Here is a 14,827-nt window from a genome sequence, read left to right as displayed (position 1 = left end):
GTCACTGAGGAGGGAATGGAGGCCTGCAGAATGAGGTGACATGGCCAGGAGCCAAAACAGGAGAGCCAGAATCCAGCTGGCCCTCTGCTTTTAAAGCCAGGGTGGCCCAGAGGCAGAACTCAGAGATGATCCTGCCCCGCTTCCCCTCAGCCCCACTCCCCACTCCTGCCAGCCCAAGGGCCCCAAGTCTCCCTCATCCCTCCTCCCAGACCTGAAATCTCATCCTCCTGGTCCTCAGGGGCCACAGGCTGACCCCGCTGCTCCCAGCTGGGGGGATTGTACTTTTTCCGAGTAACATATTGGCGACCAATTGTCTTCTTGGCATTCTTCACGAGGTTCCGTGACAGGGTCCTAGGTGGAGTAGGAGGAGCAGGTAGGTGTCAGTGGTCAGGAGGCGCAGGGGAGACAGACACACAGACCAGGAGGTTAGGTGCCAACATGGGGATGGGGCAATTGCCCCTTGTTGAAGGTGAGGAACTAGATGTTACCTCAGGGAGGGGCTCTTCTCCTTGGCTGTGCGGGGCTGGCGGCCAGCTGTGTGAATAGAGCCGGCAGTGAAGGCAAACGTTCCCTTGACGTCCGGTGGGTAGCGCAGCTTGTGTAGGTGTTTTCGGAAGACCTCGGCACTCTCTGAGCCCACCTCCTCGTCAAATGCCATCTTCAGCAGCTGTGGTGGGAAGACACTCAGGGGAGTCAGAGGTCAGGGGCATGGTCTAAGCGCAGAATTTCTGAGCACAACCAGAGTAAACCCCAGCCACCATGGACCCCCCAGCACCCTTCTCAAACCCTTGACCAAAAACATCTTTCCCTGTGGCTAGACACATAGACTAGAAGGAAGGGTTTGCAGGATCTCTTTTGCTAAGAACCAAAGAAAAACTAAAGCAACAATGAGGAACTAGGAAGCAGAACAAGACCCTGAAACTGGTCGGTGAGCCTGGGACGAGCTCTGAGGGATGGCCAAGGCCCCAACAGGCTGAGGAAGTGTGGACGTGGCAGGCGGCAGGGGCACAACCTGAAGCGCTGCATGGCCACCTCCTCCAAGGAGCTGCAGGTTTGGGGTGAATGCCTTCCTTTTCCCTTTCCCTTTCCCTTCCTTTCCTTTCCTTTCCTCTCCTTTTCTCTCTTCTCCTCTCCTTTCCTTTCCTTTCCTCTCCTTTCCTCTCTTCTCCTCTCCTTTCCTTTCTCCTTTCCTTTGATTTGGAGATACAGATAATGCCAAAGATAAGAGACGGCAGTAAAAGCATTTTAAACCAACGAAGAAAACAAACTGTTCCTCACACATCCTTGGCATCACACAGCATCTGCCTCCACTTCCCCTCCTGTCATCTGGCATCCAGTGAAGCTGCCTCTCCAGGAAGGCCAGTTGCAGTGGCCTCTGGCTCCATCTCCTTCCTATCACCCACAGGCTCTGACCTGGGCACCCTGTCCTCCTCTCATCCTCTCCTGGGTTAAATGATCATCTGCACACAGATGACTCATCCAGGCTCTCCTTGGCTCCATCCTCACATTACTTACTGCCTCCCTTCTGCAACATGTCCCAGAGATATCTCACACTCAACATAATCAAAACAAAACTAATGATTCTGTCCCCCAGCTCTCCTCCGGTTCCGAGTGCCCTGCCTTTTCTATCCCCTGCAAACAGGACCTCGACATCCTCCTCACCTCCCTGATAGGCATCAGCTCACAGATCCCATCAGCACCACATCCAACCCCTTCTCATGATGATTGCCACAGCCACTATCTTGGTTCAGGGCCTCACCTCTTCTCACCTGCCCAGACTGCTGCTGTGGCCTCCCAACTGGTCTTTCCCCACTGCAGGACATCCTTCACTAAACTGCCCAACCAACATCAACTCCTTTACTCAAGAAACTACAGTGGTTCCCTATTGCTACAAACGAGAAATTCCTATTAGTGTTTAAAGGTGTACAATGAGGCCTCATCACACATCACTCCCCTTCCCACACTTTTGGGGAAGTCAGTCAGACTTTCCATTCCTCATCTCGGGGCCTTGTCACCTCCCCTCTTCTCCTTCTTCCTAGCACTCAGCCCTTCCTATTCCCCCCAACACCCCTTGCCTGTTTCATAGGGGCTCCATGGACATGGTGTCTCTCCCAAAAGATTTTAGTCTCTCTTTGGGAGGGCTGGGGAGGGGTAAACTTTTTTGCTTTGGTCTCTTTTACCAGCACACACCACACTGTGTAGCAGTGCCTGACAGCCAAAATGAGGCCAGTAATAAGCAATGAAGCTGCTCTAGAAAGGAGCTCAGTCACAAAGGGCATGAGAGATTGGTGCAGGTCGAGGGAGAATTTAGTGGGACCAATGTGCACGTGGGTCTAAACAAGCCTTCACTCAAGAGCATCTCCTCAAGCCATCTGGCCAATAAGCATGTATTAAGCACCTACTGTATGCCCAGCCTTGTGCTGAGCACTGCCCAACAGAAACACCAAACCCAGGACGAGCTCAGGGCATCTGCCTACACACTCATTCCTAAGCCCCAGTCAGGCCCTCCTTGGGCCTCCTTTTTTGACAAGTGGGGAATTTCCACAGAAGGAACAGGGAACATTTCATAGGAAACCAAATTCCAGAAGCCCAGGGTTGGTCGGGTGGAATAAGGGACAAAGGTGGAAGCCAAAGTGAGGCCCCGGGGGTAAGAGGGACATGGACTGCTTTAAGCTCAGTTTCAGGAGAATTTGCTAACCAAGAGATCCCCAAGGCAGTGAGTGAGAGGTCCCAGAGGTGACTTCTCAGGGACATCTATGGGGGACTCCTACCATGGGGTGGAGGATGGACTCAGTGCTTTTGAATAAGGGAAAGGATGCTTTCAGAAGCACCAGAAACTCAGGCAAAGAAGAAAGCTGTGGCAGGAGACCAGCACTGGTGCCCACTGACCAAGGCAGGTCTTGCATAAAAGGGTAGACAGAGAACTAAAGATGAATACAAACTCAAAGAGCCCCCTAAAAACGAGGATGGGGAGTGGCGCAATGTTTGCACAAGCACAAAGCAGGGAGGTGGAGAGGGAGAGGGGAGAAGGAGGAGAGGTCAGAGGGAGGTAGAGGAGAAGCAGGAAAGGGAGGGGGAGGGGAAAGAGTTAGGGTTAGGGTTTGGGTTAGGAAGGCTTCAGCAGCTGAACTGTGGCCAACCACAGCAGGTAGAGGGGCAAAGAAGGAAAGTAGCGTGGTCCAACAGAACAGGTGGGCACCACTCCTGGACAGAAATGGGGGGAGGGAGAGACCAAGGTCCCTAGAAGCATGGGCTCTGCACTGTCCCCACTCCTCAGCAGACCTTTGTTTTAAACCTCAGATGCCCCAGGTACGGCCACTCCTCTTCCCCCCCAGGTGCCTGCCCTGCCTCCCCAGGAGTGGGCATTTACAAGGCAGCCTTTGGGTGGTCTGCACTCGGGGCCCCACCACAGGGCTCGGCCTGCAGCTCAGACCTGGAATGTACAAGAGCGAAGCTGCAGCCCATCCTGCAGGAACTGGTCCATGTGAGCCTGGACGCTGATCCGCTTCTCCTTGGTGAGCGACGCCACTGGAAACGACCGCACAACAACCTGTTCCCCCACTGGGGGGACACAGAGAGTTACAAGGGGTCACAGAGAAGGGTCAGGGAGGGGGAAGAGCAGGAGGAGCCCCGCTGAGGGAGTGGGTGTCTGTCAGGTCCAGAGGGTATATGGGGAAGGGATGCTGGGACCCCCGGGGGCAGGGCCTCACCCAGGGGATCCGTGGGCATGCCGGTGAAGATGACCCGGTAGGTAGTGAGAAAGACAGCCCCCTCAGCAGGCAGGAGGGCTGGCCCCCCAATGCTGCCTCCAGAGCCCTCCTCCCGGCCGTCAGGGAGAAGGTAGACTCGGAGGCCTTCCAGCACACACTCCTCTCCCGGAAGCAGGCTGGGCCGTAGCAGCTTGGGCTGAGGGATTGAGAAGTGGAGGAAAGCTCAGAAGGGCTGACACTATGCCCTGCCCACCCTCCCCATTCCCCTGTCTGTTCCTGGGCCTCACCTTCTGGATAGGAGGCAGCCTCTTGCTCTCACGGTGCACAGCCTCCAGGGTCTCAATGTGCATCTGGACGATGTCTGGAGAAGGGAAAATGCTCTTACTTCCCCAGCAGTGTGGGGATGCCCTCCTGCCCGCCTGTCAGCACTAGCTGCGCCCTACCTGGCACCATGACATGCAGCCCCTTGAGGTGCTCACTGGTGACGCCGCTCTCGGTGCACACCTTGTCCACAAAGCGGTTAATGAAGCGCACCACAGCTCCTGCCACATCTGACGTCTCAGCATCCTCAAAGCCACTCTCGGTATCGTAACTCTCGGCCATGCTGCCTGCCATGCTGTGCCCAGAGGAAGGGGTGGGCATGGTGGTCCCTTTCCCAACCCTCCCCACCCTGCCCATGCCTGCCCACACACCTATTGGTGACCAGGCTGTTGCTGACACTCTCCAGGTCACCTAGGCCAGCCCGCTCACGCAGCAGGCGACTCTTACTGCTGTCCAGGGGCAGCAGGAGGTAGCTCATGCGGTTGGCGTAGTGGATGGCCTGGCTAAACACAGTGCTCTCCTCCTTCTGCACCAGCTCCTGTTGCTTGTCCCGGCCCAACGTGGGCCACAAGCGCCTCTGCTCCGAGGCCACATCCAGGGCTGATCTCTCTTCCTCCTCCTCCTCCTCCTCCTCCTTCCCTGAGGCACCAACCTCAGCGGGGCCCACTTCCCCCTGTCAGTGAGCAGGAGCGCTCAGACAGGAGCACCAAGGAGAGCGGTCTGTGGCACCCCTAGGAGCTGGCACATCCCTCCCCACACAAACAAATGGGGTTCCCTGGCAGCTGGCAGGGCCATGCATCCCCCCACAACACTTGGGGCTCCCTGGGGGCTGGCAGGGCCATGTCTCCCCTGTCCCCACCTTAACTGAAGGGCCATCTTCCTCCTCAGCAGGCTCCAGATAGAGGGCACGGATGTGTGTCTGCACGTCCCCATAGAACATGGCCTCCCAGAACTGGGGGGTACTCCACACCACATGCTCCTGGACACAGCTGTATGCAAACTGTGTCACCCCAGGGCTCAGTTTCTAGAGAGACCAGGTCAAGTCAAGGGTCACCACAGAGGTCTCACAAGTGCGAGGTCAGCACAAAGGACGTTCAGGCCCCCCAAGTTAGAAGATAGCTCAAAAGCCTCTGGTCCAAGGCTGACCTGAACAACAATCCCCTCAGCACTGCCTGGTGGGTGCTGGGCAGCTCACATGGGGAGCTCTTGCTGCCAACAACACCTGTTTCTTGGTCCTTCCTCTCATGGAGGGCATATCAGGCGGTGACTGGGGAGGAGTCAGGGCAGGGGAGGGAAGGATGTGAGGGGCACACTCAGGTAACTCACTCGACAGAAGGCGGTGACCAGGGGCAGCAGGGCTGCGGCGATGCCGTGCTCGTCCATCGCTGTGCAATCCTGGGGAGCAGACAGGCAGCAGTCACTCATGGTGCAGGGCGATGGGTCTCCACCATCCCCACCCACAGGCCGTGGTCCTTACCTGCAGGCAGCAGTTCATCATGCGCACCACAAAGTCAAACTGCTGGTGGTCCAAGACAGCACGGTTCTGCTGGACGTGCAGATGCAGCTCCCGTGTAAGACAGCGGCGGGCTGCGCGGCCCTTCAGAGCCCGAAGCACGGCAGGCAGCAGCTGGAAGCGCAGGGTGGTGGGACCAGGCCACAAGGCCCCTGCCTCCCTTCAGGTCCCACCTCCTGCCACCATCCCCCGCCCCCATCCCCGCCAAGCCCCCTCACCTTCTTGGCCTCCAACATTTTCCCCTCAAAGACATAAGAGATGCAGTTTCGGACAACTTCGAGCCTCCGTGCGCTGTTGGCATGGATTGCGCCATTACGCTCGACGATTGCAGCTGGGGAATGAGTGGTGTCAGCAGCATCTGCCTGCCCAGTCTAATCCACCCCCCCACCCAGATCCTAGCACAGGGGCTCACCCATGGGGGGCCCTGAGGGCACAGTGGCCTTCTTCTCAGCCCGCACAGCAGGGGGCGCACCCTGCAGCTTGGCAGTGGCCTGGTCGATAATCCACTGTACGGTGCTCTCATCCAGGCGTGGGAAAGGGCGTGGTGGCACCCGCCGCAGGTGGCTGCCCTCCCCTGGCCTTTGTACCTTGTGCATTGTCACAGCGGGGTATGGGTTCTCCTGGCAGGGACACAGGGGCAAGAGTCGCTCAAGTGGGGTCAGCAGCCTGAGGCAAAGTTGGCCCCCACCCCTACCCCTCAGCCTCCACAGTCCCTTACATTTTTGTACAACTGCTCTGCAAGCTCCTTCACATGGCGCAGGACACGGTGTGGCTGGTTCTCGTCAGCCCGCATCCGCTTCACCTCGTTGGCCACCAGCTGAGGAGAGGGAGGAGAGCTAGGAAGGGGGCCCAGCAAAGGGACGGCCCCCCACCACATCGGAAAGGTGCATACCTCATCAAACAGGTCCGTGGTCCGATAGGGGACACCCCGCTCTGACACGAAGCCCGCGAAGGCCATGCCCTCCAGCACCTTCAACAGGAAATCATCCTCCACCAGGCCCCGCTGGCCCAGGAACGCAGCCTGCATGACAGGGTTGGAGGGTCAAGGCCTTGGCCCTTGGCCCTGGGGGTCTCTGGCCAGTGGAGGCCACAGGGCTCACCTTGTGGAAGCGGATCACAGGCTCTGGGTGAATGCGCACTATGTGCAGGCACCAGCGATAGCCTTGGAGCAGTTGAGCAAAGAGACGCAGGAACACGGCCCGGAGCTCCTTGTCCTAGGGAAGTGGGGCCTAAGCACCTGATGGGGGACCTGGTGGGGCCCAAACTCAACACTCAGTCATCCCTGCTCCCACCCACCCCCAAATACCTGCATTTTTAAGGAAGAAGGGGAGGTGGCTGGGGGAGGAAAGGCCAGGTCAGCAAGCTCTAGCTCAGGGTCCAGGACCTGTGGAGAGAGACAGAAGGCCGGGCTCTTGCACAGGCAGACCAGGGATGGCCCTCTCCCTTCAATAGAATCCTCGCATGGGTTCAGGGGGCACTGTTATGTCCCCAGGCCTCGGGCATCTGGACATATGGGCTGGGACTTCCACTTCCCAAAGCCTGGGCCCCCCCCTTCCCTGGTTCTACCACTTGGGGCCCCAAGCCTCACTCACCATGCAGAGGGCACTGTGAGTCTGGCTGTGCAGGGGCTCGGGGAGGGGAGGAATGTGCACACATTCGGGGACGGTGACCGTCCCCCCATCCAAATCAGCAATGATCACGTCGAGCTGTGAGCAGGAAGGAGCAGCCGTGGGCTCAAGACAATGGACTCTACCTCATGGCACCCCACAAAGGGAGCCCCAAGGGCAAGGAATCCAAGGGAGGGGACAGACAGAGCTGAAGGCTGAGGGATGGCCATAATAGCTGATGTGGGCATCAGAATTAGGTCTCATGATCCTCACAAACCCCCGAGAGGCTGGGGCTATTAGGGTTCCCATTCTGAAGGTGGGGAAACTGAGGCAGACAGTGGTAAAGTGACTTGACTTGGCCAGAGTCATTCAGAGGTCAGAGGCAGTTCTTGATTCACTGCCAGGTTAGGAGAAGGCCAGGGATGGGGATGGGGGTCAGGGCAGGAGGCCACCCTGCTCTTAGTTTCCTCACCAGCTCCTGGGTCTCTGCCTGGAACAGGGAGTTGACACCAATGATGAAAGGTGTGGGGGTGCTGAGAACCTCGAGGAGCTGCGCAGGTAGGATGGGCACGTAGGTAAAGCTGTAACAGTTAGGGAGCATCAGAAGCGATCCTGGGCTGGAAGAGACGGGCAAGGGGGCATCTCCCATGGATACGAGGTGCCAAGGAGGAAAACGGCAGGGCTAAGGGAGGCCTGGGGCCTGGTACCTGTATCTGAGGGGGAAGAGCAAGGCAAGCAGGCCCCGGCATGCATCAGTGAGCCGCTGGTAACTCCGAGACAGGAACAGGATTTTGTGCTCTGTGAGAGCGGCACAGAACAAGGCTAGCACATTGGTGATACCTGGGGGGCAAAGGGTAAACTCAGGTGGTTCCCCCTCCCCAGAAGGCTATGCAGGCCCAGCCTGGCCCCTGCAGGCCTGTCCACTATTCACCTCTGACAAATGAGGAGGAGCCCCCAGCCGCTGTACTGCCCTATCCTACCTGTGGGCAGCTCCTGTTGGGGATGGCTTTTCCTCAGTCCCCCTCTCTGGGCCCCGCATCCTCTGCTGCTCCTGGTTCTGCCCCCCAGGCTAAGCCGCCCCCAGGGACAACAGCTGCCCTGTCCACCCTAGGCTTCAGTCATCCCATCCGTTTGCCATTCCAACCAAATCAGGGCCTCACCCAGCTGTCGGAAGAGCAGGGCCACACTACAGCAGCTGATGGGCAGTGAGTCTGTAAGAGGTGTCTGGATAACCTGCCGGTCCCCGGCGCCCAGGGAGATGGTCCTCTGCAGACAGGGATGGGTTTGGACTTAGGTCCCAGGGCCTCACTGGAACCTTATACTTCCCTGTCCCCTCCTAACTGCAGGTTCTCCCCCCAGGCTTATGCCCAGGGCTCTGCCTGCCCAGACATGCCCCATGGCAACCAAAGGCCTGAGCCTGGCATTTCCTGGCCTGATCTGGAAAGAGGGACTGGAAGCCCGCCCCCAGGCTGCCTAAGGGGACAAAGACAAGTACAGGGGCCCTGGGGTTGGGGGGTTAGTGGTTCATACCGCTCCTTCCTCCATAAAGTCCGGCTGCGCAGGACAGACAGAGAGACACAGTTAGAGACACACGACCAATCAGATAAGGGGGCAAGGAAAGAGCCACCCCAAACGGAAGGGCAGACAGAGGTGCCCAGGAACTGGGAGGACAGACACACAGGTGCCAGAGAATAAGAGAACACACACAGGCCTGGAAGCAAAAGGGACAGAGACAGACCCAGGGAGTCAGAGAACAGTGAGGGGAGACAACAACAGGCCTGCAGACAAGGAGGACCAGGGGAGCCTCTCCCCCAAACCTCCCTGAGGCTGGGCCCACCTGGGAGCCCCCGGTGATTGGGATGGTGCAAGTGAGCAGGTTGCCGATGACGTTCTCCAGGGACACACTCAGCCCCTCCACGTGGATTGTATAGATGAGACCAAGACTGTTCTGCAGAAGATGAGGGGCCAGGAGCCACGGTTAGAGGAGGCGGGAATCTGAGACATGCAGTGCCCAGGCCCACCCGACACAACGCCCTCCTCACCCGGAACACCTCGGCATGGTCCAACCGCGACACCAGCACCAGGGTCTTGGGGGCAAACAGCTGGGTGGGGGGAACTAGGGCTGACGGGGAAGGCCTCTCTCCAGCCTCCTCCTCTTCCTCTCCATGGCATGCTGGTGCCTGGGAACAGGGGCAGGAAGTGAGGATAGCCCCAGATCAGCCCTTTCTCTCCACCCTCCTGCATCCCGTGCCTACCCCACCTCCAGCCTGACCTGGGAGGGCTCCACAGGCTCCCAGAAGGTCAGGCAGGCACAGTAATGCCGCTCGGAGTTGATGTCAGTGAGAACAGCAATGAAAAAGGTCGGTGGATTCCGCTCAGGGCACAGCTGCCACCCACTCGGCTGGCAGAACTAGAAAGAAGGGAGGTATCAGGAGCCATCTGACCACCCTGGCCTGGGAGTCCCTGCTATCACACTGCTGTCAGATGTCACCTCGAGCCACAGGCATGGCGGCCCAGACTGGAGCACCAGCTGTCACTGACTCACATCTCAGAGTCTCAGTTTCCTCATCTTAAAAATGGGGATGCAGCTGCTGCCCTCTCTCACCTCTCTGAGGACTCGTGGAGACACTGAGCACAGCAGGGCTGTACCAAGAGGTCAGTCTCCAGCACAACCCTAACCAAGGGCTTCCCACTAACAAGAACCCAGGCCCAAGCCTAACCACCCCCCAGACCAGCAAGCCTGAACAGATCCTGAACCTACTCCCCGGCTTCGATGATCCTGGGCCTAACTAGAGAGACTCAAGGCCTGTTCCTGGCCTGAGGCCTCGGACTCCAGGGAAGCAGGCCTCCCAGCTATGCCATCTGTCCTTCTTGCCCAGAACTGGCAGGGAAAGGGGAGGCAGGAACCCAGCACACCCCAGTACAGCAACACTGGGCAAGGGCCCCAGAAACTCTCCCAATGCCCGGCATTAGACCCAGCTAGGCTTGGATGCTCCCCTCAACTCACAGCTCTGCCTGTGCAATGTCTCCCCAACTTACCAGCTCAATTCCTTGGGGAAATGGGTTATCCTCCCAGTCCTTCTCTGGGAAACGCTGTAGGATCTGTCCATGGCCTTCCCCACTGCCTGTGGGCACAAGAGGTCAGCAATTAGAGGTGCACTCTTCTGCCCCCCTCAATGCCAGAGTCCAAGGCGGTGGCATGGGAACCTCTGAGATCAGGAGGAAGATAGGGAGGGCCCAGAAAGGTGAATGTGCATGTGTGTTGGGGGGCGATGGGAACAGCACTCAGGTGGCACTGAGAGAAGAACCGGGGGCATGAGAAAGAAATCAGAAAGCTGGCAAGAGATCATCAGGCATCTACGAGCAGCAGCCCTGCTCTGGCCCCTAGGAAGGAGACCAGGCATAAGCACTGTGTGCCTGGCTATGCCCAGCACTGAGGCTACAACAGAAGGCAAAAGGAGCTCCCAGGCCAACGGGGAGACAACACGTGGACAACTAAGGACACACAAGTTATGGACAAATGGGAGAAGGAGAAGATTAGTCACCATTTATACAGTGCCTACTATGTGCCAGGTCTCAGCACTAAGCTCATGCTCATGTGAGCCTCCCAACAGCTCTTGGAGGGAGGTACTGTGATCCCCATTTTCCAGATGAGGAAACAGGCAAATTGAAATTAAGCGACTTGCTCAGGATCACATAGCTAGTGAGTCTCTGAAGAAGGGTGGGGATGCGGAAAGGCTTCCTAGACAAAGTAGGATTTTAGCTGAGATATGAAAGAAGCCAGGTGGCAGTGATGAGAAGGTAGGGCATTCCAGGCATGGAGATGGGGAGCCAGGAAAGACAGCCCAAAGTCAAGAGGTGGAAGAGCCGGCAGGCTGGAGTCATTGGGTGGGGAAGGTGGTGGAAGAAGGCTGGAAGGGGGGAGTGGGGGGACAGGCCACAAAGGGTTTCAAAGGAAGGAAGGAAAGAAGGCGTCTTTATATTTGGTCCTAGAGGCCATAGAGAGTCACAGAAGTTTATTGAAGGGGAGGGTGTGACAAGGCTGGTCCTGAATGTCGGGGAAATCACACTGGTGGCCTGAGGATGGACTGGAAAAAACCGCAAGGCAGGTAGACCCATCCATGGTGAGGGGACAAGGGCCTGCACGGGGGCTGGAGGGGGGCAGAGCCAGGTGACTGGAAGGATGGGTATCCCCCCTCCACAGAAATAAGGGGAACAGGGAGGGCTTAGATGGAAAAAGGACATGGTAAGGCTGAGATATCTATGACACATCCAGTCTGAACTGTCCAAGAGGCAGGTGGAGATGGGAGTGTCCATTCACAAGGCCTCTAGAGCTCTGCCCTTGGCACCAGGCCCCACTCCCGGAACCTCAAGCAACTCCACCTCCCCTAGGCCCCAGGCGGCTTCCAAACCCACAATTTCCACCCAAAATAGTCTTGTGTGGAGACAAGAGAGTAGAAGGCACCCACCCTCTGGCCACCCAAGGCCACGAAGAGAAAGAGGCTAGAGGAAAATCCTGGTTCCAAGTCTGTTTCTAGTCCATGTGAACGTCTGGCAGGTCTCTGCCTCCACCACCACAGGCCCCTCCTGGAGTAACCTCATTCTCCATCCTTGGACAGCTGTGGCATTCCCCCCCACCACACCCTGACCAGAATTTCCCCAGTGTCTGGGAAGAGGGGGGCCAGGCTGCTGGAGCCCCAGCACCGCTCTCCTCCCAGAGCAGCAGGCAGTGATGGGCTGGCTAATGCTTTTCTGTCCCCAGCTGTCCACACACAGCAGTTGGGCTTGCCTAGATGGGGCAGTAGGGAGAAAGAGGCTCATTCTTCTAATGAAGATAGTAAGTGAGACAGGGAATTGAGATCACCCCATGCCCACCAAAGTCAGAAATTCAAAAGCACCTCTTCTCCAGCTAGAAGGAAGGTGTCTCACCTCGGGGGCCCCAAGCCGGAGGGGAGACACACTGCCTTCTTTGTAACAGGCAGCCAGGACTGCCCCGTGTGCCAGGCAGAGGAAACCTTGCACAAGCCAGCAGATGGGCAAGAGCCCCCCTCAGCCGTGGGACTGGGTCAGTCAGAATCCAAAGCTCAGGCTCAGCCATGACCATCCCTCTTTGGAGAGCCCTGCAACTCAAATGGAGTAAGTCCCAGGAGCTTCTTACAGGGCAGCTATTTTAAGCTAGACAGCCTCACAAGTCATTTGGTTCCCCCCCCCGCCCCCGCCATTATATCATGTTGCCTTTTATCCCAGCCCAGCTGTATGGGGGGTGGGGGGGGCCTCCTGTACCACTCTCCTCCACTCCCACCACTATTCACACTGGCACATTCACTGGGTGCCCTGCCAACAGCTGGGAGGATGGTGAGGCCCAAAGTGTGGGATCTTCCACCTGAAGTATGTGGGCAGCGAGGGCCCTCAAGTGGATCCTAGCATAGACAGAAAGGGAAGGAGAGGGAAAGCAGGAGGGAGCCCAGATGTTGTGCCCACTGCAATCTCTGCTTGCCTGCCTGACCACAGAGAGCCAGCAGGCAGAGCTGGGGGGAAGACAGGATGAGCAGCCACCCCCAACACATTCAGAAGTCATCCCCACACTCTCAGAAAGCAGTACAGGTGCTCGGGGAAAGGGAAGTCATAGGAGGGGGAGAAGGAGAAGCCTCATGTCTCTCCAGTGAGCTCAAAGCAGCCCCTACCAACTCCCCTCCCCCCGAATCCAATGGACTCCCCGGGACTTCTGGGTTATCTCATTTAAGAACCCCACATGGAAGACACTCAGAAGGATGGCAGAGGAGCTAGTCCTTACCACCTCAGCACCCCTTCCCCATGAAGACTGAGTGGTCTGGAGGCCAGCAGAGAATAGACAAGGCTCCTGTTCTCCTGCCATCCACTCCCACCAAACAGCAGAAAACACATGGCCCCAAGAGAGTATCTGAGAGATTCCACTTCTGGGAAACGCTGTTGAGCAAGTTGAAATCCCCTCATTCTCCCCAGTCTGAGAGATGGAGGCAGAGGGATGGAGATGGCTCCAGCCCCAAGCTGACCCATCATTGAGAAAGTCCCATCTGATGGGAAGTCAGCCCTCCTCTGGGCAAAAAGGAACAGTCCATTCTGGCCCAACTCCTCTTTCCCTAAAAGAGCCCTCGGGGAGTGTGGAAGGCTAAAAACAAGGCCAACAGCCCACCATGAGAAGGGAAATGAGGCATTAGAAGATGGTATGGCATCTGGACTCTGGAAAACCTATATTCAAATCCAGCCTCAGACCCCTACTGTGTGACCCTGAGGCAGTCACTTCACCTTTTTCCTCGGTTTCCTCACTGGTAAAATGAGGATAATAATAGCACTGACCTCCTAGGGTTGGGGAGGGGCTCAAATGAGAGAATGTACATGAAGCCTTCTAGGTTCAAGCTCTGCCTGTGATCCATACTGGCCACGTGACCCTGGTCAAGTTCCTCTTAGTGATCTCAGCCACACTCCCAGGTTACAGAAGTCAAGCTGTTGATGGGCACTGCTAAGTGCCAACGAGTTTCTATGCCAGAAGTTCCCTCCTCATGGACAAAGTCAAGGGGCCCTAGACCAATGAATGTCAGGCCTGATCACCACACACAGCAGGTCCTGGAGAGAGTAGAGCCACATGGCTGGTATGTCCCAGCCCCTCCAGGTACCCAGGCTGCTCCCCCGGATATCCAGAGAAAGCGTCCTCTTCACTACCAGCCAGGCCTGGTACCAAAAGGCCACTAGCAAATCCTCTACCAAGGTGCCCGAAGCTGGTGCCAAGGGCTGTGGGCGGGAGTCAAGGGGGCCCAAAGGCTCTGACTATATAAGGGCAGCGAGGACTTCAGGAGGCTGCTCACAAAACCTCAGCTTCCTGCCCCTCTTCCTCCCCAGCCTCCCCATGAGCCACCACAAAGGCACAGAGCCCTGGGGGGGCAGTAGTGGGCGGGGCAAAGAGGATGACAGTCCCAGACTCCCCTGACCATGCTGCTGTTGTTCAGTCGAGTCTGGGATTACTGGAGGGGTTTGGGCAAACAGGGTTCGGTGACTTGCCCAGGCTCACACAGTTAATAAGCATCTGAGGCAGGATTTGAATTCAGGTTTTTCAGACTCCAGGCCCCGTACTCTATCCACTGCAGCACTCCCTAGCTTTCCTCCACCTTGACCATGGGAGGTGCAATTACTGGACAAGGTGCCCACCCTTCCCCACTTTACATACACATATAAATGTACCACCAGCAGCTGAGATACCCAGGAGCCTCTGGAAACCTCAGCTTGGACCAGAGAGGGGTGGTTGAGGGGAAACTTTCCTAAGGGTGACAAAGGCCATATACTCACTGTCTCCCACCTACCTCGAGCGTCAGGGCCTCCACTGCTTCCAATGTAGGCAGCTTCCTGACCACAGACCAGAGGCCTCATCCCATCATACAACACTAATGGGCTCAGTAGAGAGGCCTGGGGCCACTATGGCTCCTCCCCTGAGGAAATCCCCCCCACCTCCCTCCTGAGCTCTGAGCCTAGGCCCAGGAGAGAGAGGCCAGAGAGACCAGGCAGAATAGCACAGCCCCCACTGCTGCGCAGGCCACCACCATGAAGTCCCTGATGGGCTCAGAAACCATCCAGGTCTGCTCTTGGCACTTAGATGAGAGGAGCCAGGAGAAGACGCTGGAGTCAGACAAGGCCACTGTCCTCAC

The 14,827-nt window shown here is 57.3% G+C and overlaps 1 protein-coding gene across 2 annotated transcripts in view; it reads right to left on the bottom strand.

Moving 5' to 3' along the window:
- SBF1 (SET binding factor 1) overlaps nt 1-14,827 on the bottom strand; it is a 42,659-nt gene that overhangs the window by 19,306 nt on the left and 8,526 nt on the right. For both annotated transcript variants that reach the window (XM_072596441.1, XM_072596440.1), the window contains exons 2-25: nt 10,191-10,276; nt 9,424-9,561; nt 9,194-9,331; nt 8,989-9,099; nt 8,312-8,417; nt 7,859-7,991; nt 7,624-7,732; nt 7,137-7,250; nt 6,851-6,928; nt 6,645-6,758; nt 6,437-6,565; nt 6,263-6,361; nt 5,957-6,164; nt 5,763-5,875; nt 5,509-5,658; nt 5,358-5,426; nt 4,891-5,055; nt 4,403-4,704; nt 4,154-4,326; nt 3,998-4,071; nt 3,711-3,906; nt 3,434-3,561; nt 489-667; nt 212-351 (exon numbers count right to left, since the gene is read on the bottom strand). In XM_072596441.1, coding sequence (XP_072452542.1) covers nt 212-351; nt 489-667; nt 3,434-3,561; nt 3,711-3,906; nt 3,998-4,071; nt 4,154-4,326; nt 4,403-4,704; nt 4,891-5,055; nt 5,358-5,426; nt 5,509-5,658; nt 5,763-5,875; nt 5,957-6,164; nt 6,263-6,361; nt 6,437-6,565; nt 6,645-6,758; nt 6,851-6,928; nt 7,137-7,250; nt 7,624-7,732; nt 7,859-7,991; nt 8,312-8,417; nt 8,989-9,099; nt 9,194-9,331; nt 9,424-9,561; nt 10,191-10,276 — 3,252 coding nt within the window. The remainder of the gene's footprint in view (nt 1-211; nt 352-488; nt 668-3,433; nt 3,562-3,710; nt 3,907-3,997; nt 4,072-4,153; nt 4,327-4,402; nt 4,705-4,890; nt 5,056-5,357; nt 5,427-5,508; nt 5,659-5,762; nt 5,876-5,956; nt 6,165-6,262; nt 6,362-6,436; nt 6,566-6,644; nt 6,759-6,850; nt 6,929-7,136; nt 7,251-7,623; nt 7,733-7,858; nt 7,992-8,311; nt 8,418-8,988; nt 9,100-9,193; nt 9,332-9,423; nt 9,562-10,190; nt 10,277-14,827) is intronic.

Source organism: Notamacropus eugenii, chromosome 3 (assembly GCF_028372415.1).
Source record: "Notamacropus eugenii isolate mMacEug1 chromosome 3, mMacEug1.pri_v2, whole genome shotgun sequence".
In the NCBI taxonomy this organism is placed as follows: domain Eukaryota; kingdom Metazoa; phylum Chordata; class Mammalia; order Diprotodontia; family Macropodidae; genus Notamacropus; species Notamacropus eugenii.
Note: the sequence above shows the minus strand (reverse complement) of the source record. Positions and strands in the feature narration are given on the sequence as shown.